Consider the following 11,707-nt stretch of genomic DNA (forward strand, 5'->3'; position numbering starts at 1 on the left):
CCGCCGGGGGGACGGGGACGGGCCTCACCATGGTGACGGCTGAAGATCGCGCCGCACACCCCGAAACTCCCCCGCCGGCTCCTTCCGGGCTGCAGCGCCGCGCATCCAACCCTGCTGCTGCCCCAGGGCCCGTCTCCCTCCTCCCATTGGCAGGCCGGCCAAGCCCGAGGATGGCATTCGCCGCGGCTATTGGAGCATCCTGACTGTCAGTCATGGGAGCCGGGCGGGAGGGGTGGTCAAGGTGCGTTGAGCGGAAAAGGAGGCAGCGAGAAAAATGAAGAGTCATAGCGAGCGGCGCCGGCCGTCGCGGGGCATGCCGGGATTGCGGCGGACTGGGGCGGGCCGCCGAGGGATGCTAGGCGCGCAGGGCCTTGGGCCGCCCCCCGGGTGCCTGTGCGGCGACTCGTGTGATTGCGCGTCTAGTTCGTATCTGGACGCAGGCACTGGTGTTTCTGCTGCTCTCCCGCAGTGCCCGCAAGGGCTGAGACTTGGGCTCAAAGCAGAGGTCGGATTTCTCTAAACAAAGGCCCTGCTTTCGTGCAAGTCAAATCAGCGCCGGGCGGATCTAGGAGGTTGCAAAGGGGGCGCAGATCACGTCGCCGCACAGAGCACACCTTGGTGGCCGGTTAAGGAGAAACTAGAGAAGCGTTACGGGTCCTGTAGGGGGCAGCGCCAGACATTATTCCGTTTAAGATCAAAGCAAACAACAAATGCAACAAGTGCAATGTGCTCTCATTTGCTAGAGCCTGTATTAAAAAAACAAAAAACCAACTAGGCAAAAAAAATAGTCAAAGGACATTGTGTACATAGTCCCTTAGTCATTATAGGTGCATGTATGTCTCTTAGATTCATAAAACAAAATGTAGCTTTCTGGAACGGCTTGGCAGTGCCGCCAATACTTCACTGGCAGTCGCTTCTACATAGCAAACAGGCAGCGACACGGCAGGAGAAAGGCTTGTTCAAATAGTGGAACATCACAACTTTAAAAAGGAGAGTGGGTCCTTAACACCTGCAGAGTGGAGAGAGATTAACAGGGATCAGGGAGGTGACAATGAGCCATGAAGTCAAATGACTCCCCCAGCACTGCCTGAATAGAAATGCCACTGCCACTGCCAGGCAGGTGTTTTTAAAGTTTGGCTGGAGCAGGGGTGGAAGGGGGTGCAACTGTACCCCCCCACCATCTGTTATTTTCAGGTAGCTGCCTGCAGTCTCCTCAATTGTTTGGCTTCAGGCTCTGGCCTTCGTGTTAGATGCAATCTCAGTGGAAGCCATGTTGAACACAGCCCATTATCACAAGTCCCTGCCTAGTTAGGGGCTAGTAGCCCCCAGTTAGGCATCGCTACCTGCATTGCCCCAAGTACTGGTCACTGCAGCCTCAGCACAATGTAAAAATAGACATTGAGTTTATCCCAGGGCTGATTGTCATAGCTGTGATTGGTTACATCAGGGACAGGCAATTATTTCAGGCGGAGGGCCGCTTACTGAGTTTTGGCAAGCCATCGAGGGCCGCATGACAGGCAGCCCCGGGGCAGATAAATACTTATTTTCTTAATTTTGTGGGGGGCCCCGCAGGCTGGATAGAATGGCCTGGCAGGCCGCATCTGGCCCCCGGGCTGGATTTTGCCCACCCCTGGTTTACATGGTAGTTAGTTCAAATTACCCACCATTGTTCCTGGGCAAAATATTAATTTGGATCATTCACTGGTACTTTATGTGGGACAATGAGCTTGTCCCTCTATAAGAACTGTGGTTTGTCATGGGATAAAATGCTCAAATTTGAATCAAGCAGGGGTGTCTGGTTTTAGCCAAGCAGCTTGAATGGCAGTTAACTTGAATTAACTGCTGTTGTCCCAGGGCAAAATGTTAATTCCAATACATCCCAGTTATTTAGCATGGGACCATGGGCTTGTGGATCTGTTGCATCCCAGGATGCAAGGCATTTATCCCGGGAGAAATCTAGTGTCTGATATTGTTCTGTTTTTGAGGGGGGGAAAGAGGGGGAAAGGTAAAAACAGACAGAAGCTTTTTATCCTGGGATCCTACAGCCCCTACAAGCCCGCTGTCCCACACTAAGTATTTGTAAAGTGCTGAGATAACACCCCCCCTCCCCGCCATAGTTAGGGTTACTTCAAGTTACTAGCCATTCAAGATGGTTGTGGAAAGATTGTCCCTTGCCTGATTTGATGTGAGGATCAAGGAAAAGTTTCTTTTCCAATGGGGAAGGTGGGCCAAAGGAAGCCTTTGCTGCCAGAGATACAATAGCAACATGGCCTCCATTGATTTGACTGTGCAGTCACAAATCTCTTGGCCTACTTAGTGGCTCAAATAATCATTTAATGTGAGTGGAGTAGCCAAAGGGGTCTCTGGATAAAAATAGGTGTGTTCAGTGGTAGCCTAGTGACTCCAAAGCCTGTTTTTATTCCTTTGAAATGTGCTCCTGCTGACCCTGCTTGGTTAATGTTTCCATGAAACTTTGGGCCTTGGGAGGCATTCAGCTCTTAATGGTGCAGGGTTGCTCAACAAGTACAGAAGAGAAGGACAAATATGACTAGGGGTCTGCCAAGTTAATCCCTGCTCTCCACCTCCAAGGCAGTGCTGAAAGCAACCAAAATTACCCTTTTTTGGTGAAGTGCTAAAGTCCCCTCCAGGTATCCAGGATGTCACCATATCAGTCTAGAGGCAAAAGGAATTCTGAGTTCTGAAGTCCCCTCCATAAACACACACACACACACACACATACGCCTTATTTGACACACACACGTGTCAAATTCAGGAGGTTGGGTAAAGCAATACAAATATTTAGAGGTCTAGAAAATATGACATGAATGGAAAGCCTGGATAAAAATGGGGCTATTTAGTCTGGAGAAGAGAAGACTGAGAGAGCATTGGATAACCATCTTCAAATCCAAAAGAGGTTCTGACAAAGAGCCTGGAGATAAGCTCTTCACTGTGGCCATAGAGAACTGGACAAAACGTTTCTCATCTTCAACTTCAATAAGCGAAATTTAGGTTGGATATTAGGAAGAATGTTTCCAGCTCTGAGTGGGGGTTAAGCACTGGAACAGATTAGCTCTAGAGACTGTGGAACCTCCATCACTGGACATGTTTCAGGGCAGGTCAGACAAACACTTAGCTGGGATAGTTTTTAGACAGGGATGATCCTGTTTCAAGCAGGGGATTGGACTAGATGTGATCTCCTGAGCAACCTCCCTGCTCTGTTTTTCTATTATTCCAGGTGTCCAGCAGAGACTGACAAAAATTATTAGAGGCCTGGGAACCATGATTTATGGGAAAAGACTGAAAGAACTAGGGTTTAGTCAGGAGAAGAGAAGACTGAGAAGGGATTGGATAACTGCCCTCAAATATCTGAAGGGCGATTAGAGAGGGGATGGGGACTATTCTCTGTGGCCTAGGGGACAGGATTAAAAGCAATGATTTCAAGCTGCTTCCGGGGGGAAGTTAGGTTGGAGATTCAGAGGAATTTTCTGACCAGGAGGGTAGTTAAGCATTGGAACAGACTACCTAGAGAGGTTGTGAAATATCTGTCTTCGGAAATTATCAAAAGCAGGTTGGACAGACTCTTGGCTGGGATGGTTTAATCAGGGATGATCCTGCCTTGAGCAAAGGGGTGGACCAGGTGACCTTGTGAGGTCCTTTCTAGCCCTACTTTCCTTTGATCCTATAATCCTAACAGTTTCCTCTGAAAGAGAGATGGAGAAGTCTTCCCTACCCATGGTGATGTTCACACAGTGTCTCTGTTGGTTTTACTAAAGCCCTGCTTCCTAACACATCTGTGCTCAGAAACAGCCCTTTTATAAACAAGCAAAAAAAAATCTGCTTTATGAAGCACTGGATTGAAATGAGCAGCGTGTATTTAAAAGTAAGAGTTACAGAGAAGAAAGCCCTCAGATCTTGCTACCAGGGTGGTTTATCCCAGCTCAGCCTAGCATTTGCGTCAAACGCTGCCTGCCTTCACAAGTACGTTTGGAATGCAGTGTACTGAGGCACTGGGTTACACTGGATTAGATGGAGGTCAGCTGGAGCCAGCACTTTCACTCCTCCCGGATTTTTCTCATGAGAATCCTAGCCCCCAGCCTCACAGGGCCGATGGGTTTGCCTTTGGATATTTGGACTCAACTTCCTTTAGCTGCTGCTGCTACGTTTCACACAGACTCCAGGTAGATGTGCCACTTCAGACACCTGTTGGAACCTGCTGCTGCTGTAGGGACGCTTGAAAGCACCTAAGTCAGCACTTTTTGTTTCAAAGAAAGAAGACTCTTGTTAACATTAAAGTGTGACCCGGAGATCCAAAGAGCAGTTTTGCTGGAGACTAAACAGAAAATAGTTCTCGAACTACAATAACGTCGTTTTGCTTTTAACATCAGCTTTTACTAAACTGGAGGAAAAATGCACGGGTTTTAAAAAAATATACACTATCATCTCGCCCTATAAATCTTTGGCTTCATTTTGAAATTTTAAATCAACTGAGCTAGTGGTTTCGGCACAGGCGAGGGGATCAAGAACTCCTGCACTCCCAACACAAGCTCCCTTGAGCTAAACATCTTAGGGACAGATTTTTGCCAAGTGCTTGGGACCCAGCAGCTCATAGTGTCTGAGGTGAATGGCTATCTTCACCAGTGCTGGATCTCACTTGGGAACCTGCATGACTTGCCCAGATCTGCTCTAGTGCTCCTACTTGAGAATCCCTGTGAGGAACACTGGTGTCCATCTGATCATTTCATTGTAGGTGTCCAAACAGAGACATGGCTTGGAGGCGACCTGGAAGGCCAGCGGGTCCAACCCCAGCACTAATGCAGAAGTGCAGTTACTAAATCATCCCTGCCCATTGTTTATCCAGCCTCCAATTTCTAATCAAGGAGAGTCCACAGTATCTCTGGGCAATCCTGCACACAGTATGGAAAACCCAGCCCAGCATCTTCCCCTCTGAAAAGTAGGGATGTAATAACCCTCCTTCTAGAGTGCTGAGCTATGAAGTTAAACACTTGGTACCTACTATTACCACCGCGTCGAAGCCCTTCCTCCTCTCTCCCCCCACACTCCTCCCCCCTCGAAGAACATCTCTGTGCACCCCGAGCTCTGGCCTGAGCCTCCTTCCACATGGGGAGGAACAAAAACACCCAACTGGGATTGCAAGATGCCACGATGATGGCGCAGAGCCTGGAGCGGCCTGCCTGGATCCAGCTGTGTGCACGCTGGTTTCCTGTACTGGTCGTTAATCTTGTGCCTGGACTTTCGCGTTGCAGGTGGGATGCGCCTCTTTCTACCACTGGGAGGCAGCAAAAGCAGCCCTTTTCCCCAGGCAGCAGCTAGATGGCGAGAAGTGGGGGGCGAGGGGGTTGGCTGTTGCCATGGCATTTTGCCTATTGGATGGAACAGCGTTTTGTTTGCATCAAGGCTCTTCTTGTCCAGATGACATATGTTCAATCTGTCTACTTCTCCTCTCTCTCTCTTTTTTTTTTTCCAAAGGGAAGATTTATTGATCAGAGCGCAGACACGAGGCAGTAATAAAATAAAACGCTGAAGGGGAGCTGGAAAGGAGAAGGCAGGGTCAGGAGCGGAGGGGGAAACGGACAACCTTGCAAAACAAACAGGCTGACGAGGGAAGGGAAAGGGGGCATTTAATTGCACTTGCCTGATCACCACCCTGCCCAGCTGGGAATCGCACAGTAATAGCAATAGCAATAGCAATAGCAATAGTAGTAATAATGGTAATAGCAGCAGCAATAGTAATAGCAATAATAGTAATAGCAATAATAGTAATAGCAATAGTAATAGCAATAATAGTAATAGCAATAATAGCAATAGCAGTAGTAATAGCAATAATAGTAATAGCAATAATAGCAATAGCAGTAGTAATAGCAATAATAGTAACAGCAATAGGAAAAGTAAGAGCAATAACAGTAATAGTAATAATAGCAATAACAATAGTAATAGCAATAATAGTAATAGCAATAGCAACAGTAATAGCAAAAATAGTAATAGTAATAATAGTAATAGCAATAGGAAAAGTGAGAGCAATAATAGTAATAATAGTAATAGAAATAGCAATAGTAATAGCAATGCTGTTAATAGTAGTAATAGTAACAGTAATGTTAATAGTCATAGCCATAGCAATAGTAATAATAGTAATAGCAATAGATATAGTAATATTAGTAATAGTAATGATGGTGATGGTGATGATGACAACAATAATAATGACCATGACAACGGCAATAATGATGGTGATGACGACGACAACGACAATAACAACAAGAATCATAACGATGATGGTCACGGTAATAATAATAATAATGATAAGAATAATCGAGATCATAATAATAATCCTGCGGCAATCCGCATGAGAAAGGCCCCTGCAGGATCAGAGCACTAGAGTCCAGGGCAGAATCCGCCGGGGCGCGGGTCCCTGCAGCACGTGCTGGCGGCCCTGGGTGGGGCCTGTGCCCGCGGCGCTGCGGGGCCTGCGTGGGCAGAGCTGGCGGGGTGGCAGGCTGCGAAGAAGCGCGGCGGGACAAAGGATCTGCCCTACGCGCCTGGTTGAACGTGGATCCCCTCCTCTGGCGGCCTTCTGACTTTTTCATCCTTAATTATACGCCGCGTACGATGCGAAAGGAGTGCCAGTCGCCAGGCAGAGGCTGACACGGAGCCTGCTCTTGGCAGAGTCCGGGCGGCTGCTCCCTCCTCACCAAGACAGCATTTCCAGACTGTGAAATGGGCACGCGTGGAGTTTATCTCCTGGACTCATTTGCCCACATCGCCTTTTGAAAGGAGTTACTCAGTCCTAGTGGGGAGTAACGAGGGTTCCTCCCAGCCACAGGGGCCGATACTATGGCAGCCAGAGAGAAAAGGGCATGTTGGGGGGGGGAGGTTATCCCTGCAGGAAGATATCTGTGTCCACAGACGATCACACCACATGGGATGGGAATACTTCCCGCGTAGCCCCCAGCCTGACTCCTGCCTCGCAGCACTGACCCGCAGGCAGCGGCTACACCAGAAGGCTCGGGGCTCAGCTCCAGCTTTGGGACACAGGGCTGCCCCCATGCTGTTGTCCAAAAAGGCGTCCAAATCTCATCTCCCGCGTGTGTTGAGTGATCTCCCTGCCCTCCTTCATTAGGCCGGGAAATGAGCCTGGTACTACATGAGCCGGGAAGAGGGAGCGATCACTGTGCTCACGTGGAGTCTGAGCACCAGCGAGCCCTGGGCGCCGGGAGGGGCGCGCTGGCATCAAGGGGAGAAGAAGTAGCAGCACGTGCGGGAGGGGCCCCAGCACTGGTACAAAGGCCCGGCTGCCCCGGGCCAAGCCGTGGATCCCAGCCCGCTTTTATGAATGAACTGAAGGCACCAGCCTCGATGCCGCTTCCTTGTGGTTCAACGCCCCGCGCGAGGCAGGCTCCGCTCTGAATCGGGGGGAGGAAAAACAATGGTGACTCTCGGGATCTCGCCCTTCGGGGGGTGGGCTGCACACTGGGGCCGGGGGGGAGGGGGAGAGAAAAGGATCTACACATGCGGTGACAGGGGTGTACGTGCAACCCCCCCCCCACACACACACACTGCACGTGTGTATTATATACAGTGTAACACACACATCTGTGTGTAATATTCACACACAGGCATATATGTATATGTGTGTGAGTGTACACATGCGTATACGGTATCCAGGTTGTAGCGGTATTGGTCTACAGGAAAAGCAATCAGGGCTCGTGGTAGAGGTGATATCTTTTGTTAGACCAACAAGATTTTTGCAAAAAAAAAAAAATCTTTAATTGCAAGCTTTCGGGCACAACTCCCCTTAGTCTGGTGTATAATACATACAACGTGTATAATACATATAACTGGATATATGTATATTTATATATCAGCGAGATAGAGAAAGCGAGCATTGTGTTTACACACAACACAGCACGTCACTGTATATGTAGAGTGCGAGTGTGTGTGTATGTATATTTGTGTGTATGTATACACATATCTATGTCTCTATGTATATGTGTGTGTACACACACACACGTAATTCAGTGATTCCCTTTAGAGACCCACACGCCAAGAAAGGAAATGAGGGAATGGAGGGAATGGGTTATTATAGAAAAGGAATCACTGAATTACAAGACCCAGTTACCTTCTGGGCGGATTCTCAGAACGAGGATGGGAGGCGGGGAAAGGGTTTGTTGTCGACATCCAGAGAAAGTTAGGATGAAAAAAACGTCATTAGAAAGGTAGAAAAAAAATGACTGGAGAAGATGGGGGGGAAGACTTCAAATCTTTTTTTTTTTAAAGCCTTCGTTTTAAGGGGGAAAGGCGGGAGAGGGCTATTGTGGTTTCAGCTCTTTCTTGTGCTAATCAAGGCACAAAGGAGCAGATGTAGATTGATAGATACGAATGGAGATGGATGGATAGATGGGAGTAGATGACAGACAGACGGACGACATCGCAGGAGTGAAAGGCGCGGGGAAATAGAGAAGGCAGCTGAAAGGGGGGAAGAGTTGGAGAAGGAGGAAAGCCTCGAAACAACACCCCCCAAGCGCCAGTGGAAATGGGGTCGACAGCAAGGGCCGAGCTGCGGGGCTGCTTCGAAGCCCGCGGCCGTGAATGGGGACTCTTCCCGGTGACTCAATTGGGAGTTTCTTTGCATCGAGCCCTTGGAAATGTCTCCGTGGCGACAGAGGGAGGATGCCGGGCACGTGCAAATGCAGAGACACTAAGATAGGGTGCGCACAGACTATGACCCATCGATCCCTCCAGCCATCATGGGGGGATACCTCTCCCAGGAGGATGTAGAACAGGTGAGGCAGGGGAGACCAGCCACCATATTCGCACCCCTCCACGCTGCCCGGAGACCGAGGCTGATCCACCCCGGAGCTGGAGACGGGGTGGAAGCAAAGGGGGCTCTCACGAGACCCCCGGTGCTTTGGGGCAGTGAGGGGTGACAGCAAGCGACCGAGCAGCGGGGATCTCCGGGCCCCGATCCGGCGGGCCCCCGCTGCCTGGAGAAGAGGCTGGGAGAAGGACAGGAGACAAAGGGAGGGAGAGCGCAGGCAGCGGGCAGGGAAGACAAAGCGGACACAGCTGATCGCCGAGCCCGGGAGATCCCTTCCCTGGAGAGCCGGGCGCTGGGGGAGGGCGAGGAGCAGCGCTCAGCCCCGGGCGGGGCAGCGCCGTGATCAGTTTTGCCCCTTGTAGATTTCACCTGTCTCCCTCCCCCAGTTTCTTTCGCGTCTCCCACTCCATTTTCTTCCCCTCGCTCCATTTTCCCTCCGCTGGCGCTTAAATGGTCCCTTCCCGCGTCCGACCTCAGCCCCCGATCCGCAACCACAGCCGCACGTGGCCCCATCCTAATGATGCCTAACGCCACCGATGGCATCGGCCGGCCGAAGGGCGCCAGAAAAGTTCCGAGCCGGAGTCACTTGTGGCCAGGATCGGGCCCCGGCTTTGCCCGGCAGGGGTTGGAATTCCCCTTTCCTTACGAGCCCCGGGGCAGACCTTTTCCCCGGAAAAATGTCAAAAAAGGAAGGAAGAGAGGGAAAAAAATCAACCCCACTTCTTGCTTTGGAAAGTTAATACGCAATAAAATGTATTTTAATACAGAGAGCCGCAGACTTTTGGGGGGGTGGAGGGAGTAGGAGGTGAGGGTGGTGGTGGGGAGCCTCTTGCAAATGATTCTGCGGGATTTTGTTTTTAATGCACGAAGTTAAAGGGAGATTTGCTTCTCTGAAGGGGATTGGATTTCTTCAACACTCCCCCCCCCAGCTCTACAGTGTTCTGCAGGAGACAGGATTAAATGTTTAATGCGGAGGAGTGATGTCGTGCCAAAGGGAAAAGGATCCATGTGTATAGAAACCCTGTCGAAATGCACAACAGATTAGGCCGCCTGGTTTAAATGAAAACTTTAGGCCTGTTTATTGAATGTTTATAATCCTGAAGGGAACAAGGCTCTTAAAGGAACAGCCTCCCCCGCCCCAATCCACCCAACACTGTTTCTTTTGGGCAGGGGGAGCGTTTTCCACTACCGAGTGATGTTCGCTGGAATTGATGTATAAAAAAAAGCCCCAATGTACCTGGCAAGAGACCTCAGACCTCACTGAGAAAGGGAAACACTAAGCACAAGAGCGGCTGCGCCTTGCAAAGCCTCATTCGACTTTCCCATTGTTACATCCACCGGCACCTTTCTGACGCAGGAAAACATCCCGTGCTGTATATTGAGGAGTTAAGCAGGGATCGGGGTGCCCTTGCTGTGCTGTCTGCTTTCCAAATAGTTAGATTTGCGGAGGTTTGGAAGCCCAGAGGAATCCTCACCTCTCTCCTCCAGGATAACAAAGCCACATAGAATTTCACTCCTCTTCCTACAGCAGAATTAATGATTTCCCTGCTTCTCCTTTAAAATGTGGGGCTTGGATTTTATTAGCTTCATGTCCTCTATATTATAAAACAAACAGAGATCCTCCTGGAAGGCTCTGGCAGGATTTCAAACCCTACATTAAAACCTTAACTTTGCCACACTGGCTTCAACCCTCAGAAAACCGATCAGGATAAGCAGGAGATTTAAACAACAAAAATCCCCCCCAGCCTTTTAACATATTTCTCCGGACACAGCTCTGTAGATAGCTAACAAATGGATGGTCCACCCACTTTCCTGACTTTGTTCTGCTTCAAAAAAAGTTATTACTTTCATGGTTTTGATCAATTTTAATAGGATCACAGGGAAGTAGGGCTGAAGGGAGCTGACAAAGTCTAATCCAACACCCTGCTCAAGACAGGATCATCCTTGACTAAACCATCCTACCCACAGATCTCTCCAACCTGCTCTTGAACATTTCCAGGGATGGAGATTCCACAACTTCTCTGGATTGCCTGTTTCAGTGCTTGAACACCCTCCTAGTCAGAAAGATCTTCCTAATTTCCAACCTAAATTTCTTCTGCTGCATCTCTAGGCATTCCTCCTAGTCCTGTCCCTATGACCACAGAGAAAAAACTCTCTTTAATCACCCTGTGAGTATTTGAAGACTGCTATCAACTCTCCTCTCAATGCTGCCACTATTAATGCTACCTCATTAATATCTTCTGACATTTTCATATGTGGGAGCTGATTGGCACTGAGCTCATCATACTTTTTACCTGTTGTGGGCTCCTGGCACCAGGGTTTCAACTGCTCAACTGCCATTGCTCCATGGGTGTAACTTGACTCACATGCATAACTTTCTTGACTCCCCATGGCCCAATGTTGCCAGTCTTCCAATTCATTCACATCAACAGTCCAAGGGACTGAACGACAAAGCACATAGTTAATGCTTGCTGTCTTAGAGTGAACTGGGAGCTGGCCTCCTCTGAAAAGCAGGCCTGGGTGCTGAGATCTGTTGGAAATGCAGTTCCTGAAGCAGTGATTCTCAAGCTTTTTAGACCCAAGGCACCCACAAATAGACTCAAGGCACCCTTGGAAAATACCAGATCTTAGTTTTCACTATTTTTTTTTTTGGCTATGGGAAAATAATAGAACAATTCTTCTGTTGCAAAGAACTCAGAAAGGTTACAACAGGTCAGAATGCTTTTAACACTGAAATCTTTGGGTTTATTTTGTGAATCATGTTTGCTCACCTAATAGTGCTAACATTTCGGATCACCCCTGAAAGGATCTCAAGGCATGCCAAGGCGATTAGGAATAGGTGCCCTAAAAGTTTGTCACTGGCTGGGGCCGTTTCCC

At 49.1% G+C, this 11,707-nt stretch overlaps 1 protein-coding gene across 1 annotated transcript in view; it reads right to left on the bottom strand.

The window, feature by feature from the left end:
• Positions 1 to 305, bottom strand: part of PSMB3 (proteasome subunit beta 3) — a 6,716-nt gene extending 6,411 nt beyond the window's left edge. Inside the window, exon 1 of the mRNA XM_006022570.3 lies at positions 29 to 305. Within this exon, the coding sequence (XP_006022632.1) occupies positions 29 to 286 (258 nt within the window). The 5' untranslated portion in view covers positions 287 to 305. The remainder of the gene's footprint in view (positions 1 to 28) is intronic.
• Between the last annotated feature and the right edge of the window lie 11,402 nt (positions 306 to 11,707).

Source organism: Alligator sinensis, unplaced genomic scaffold, assembly GCF_000455745.1.
Source record: "Alligator sinensis unplaced genomic scaffold, ASM45574v1 scaffold886_1, whole genome shotgun sequence".
NCBI lineage: Eukaryota > Metazoa > Chordata > Crocodylia > Alligatoridae > Alligator > Alligator sinensis.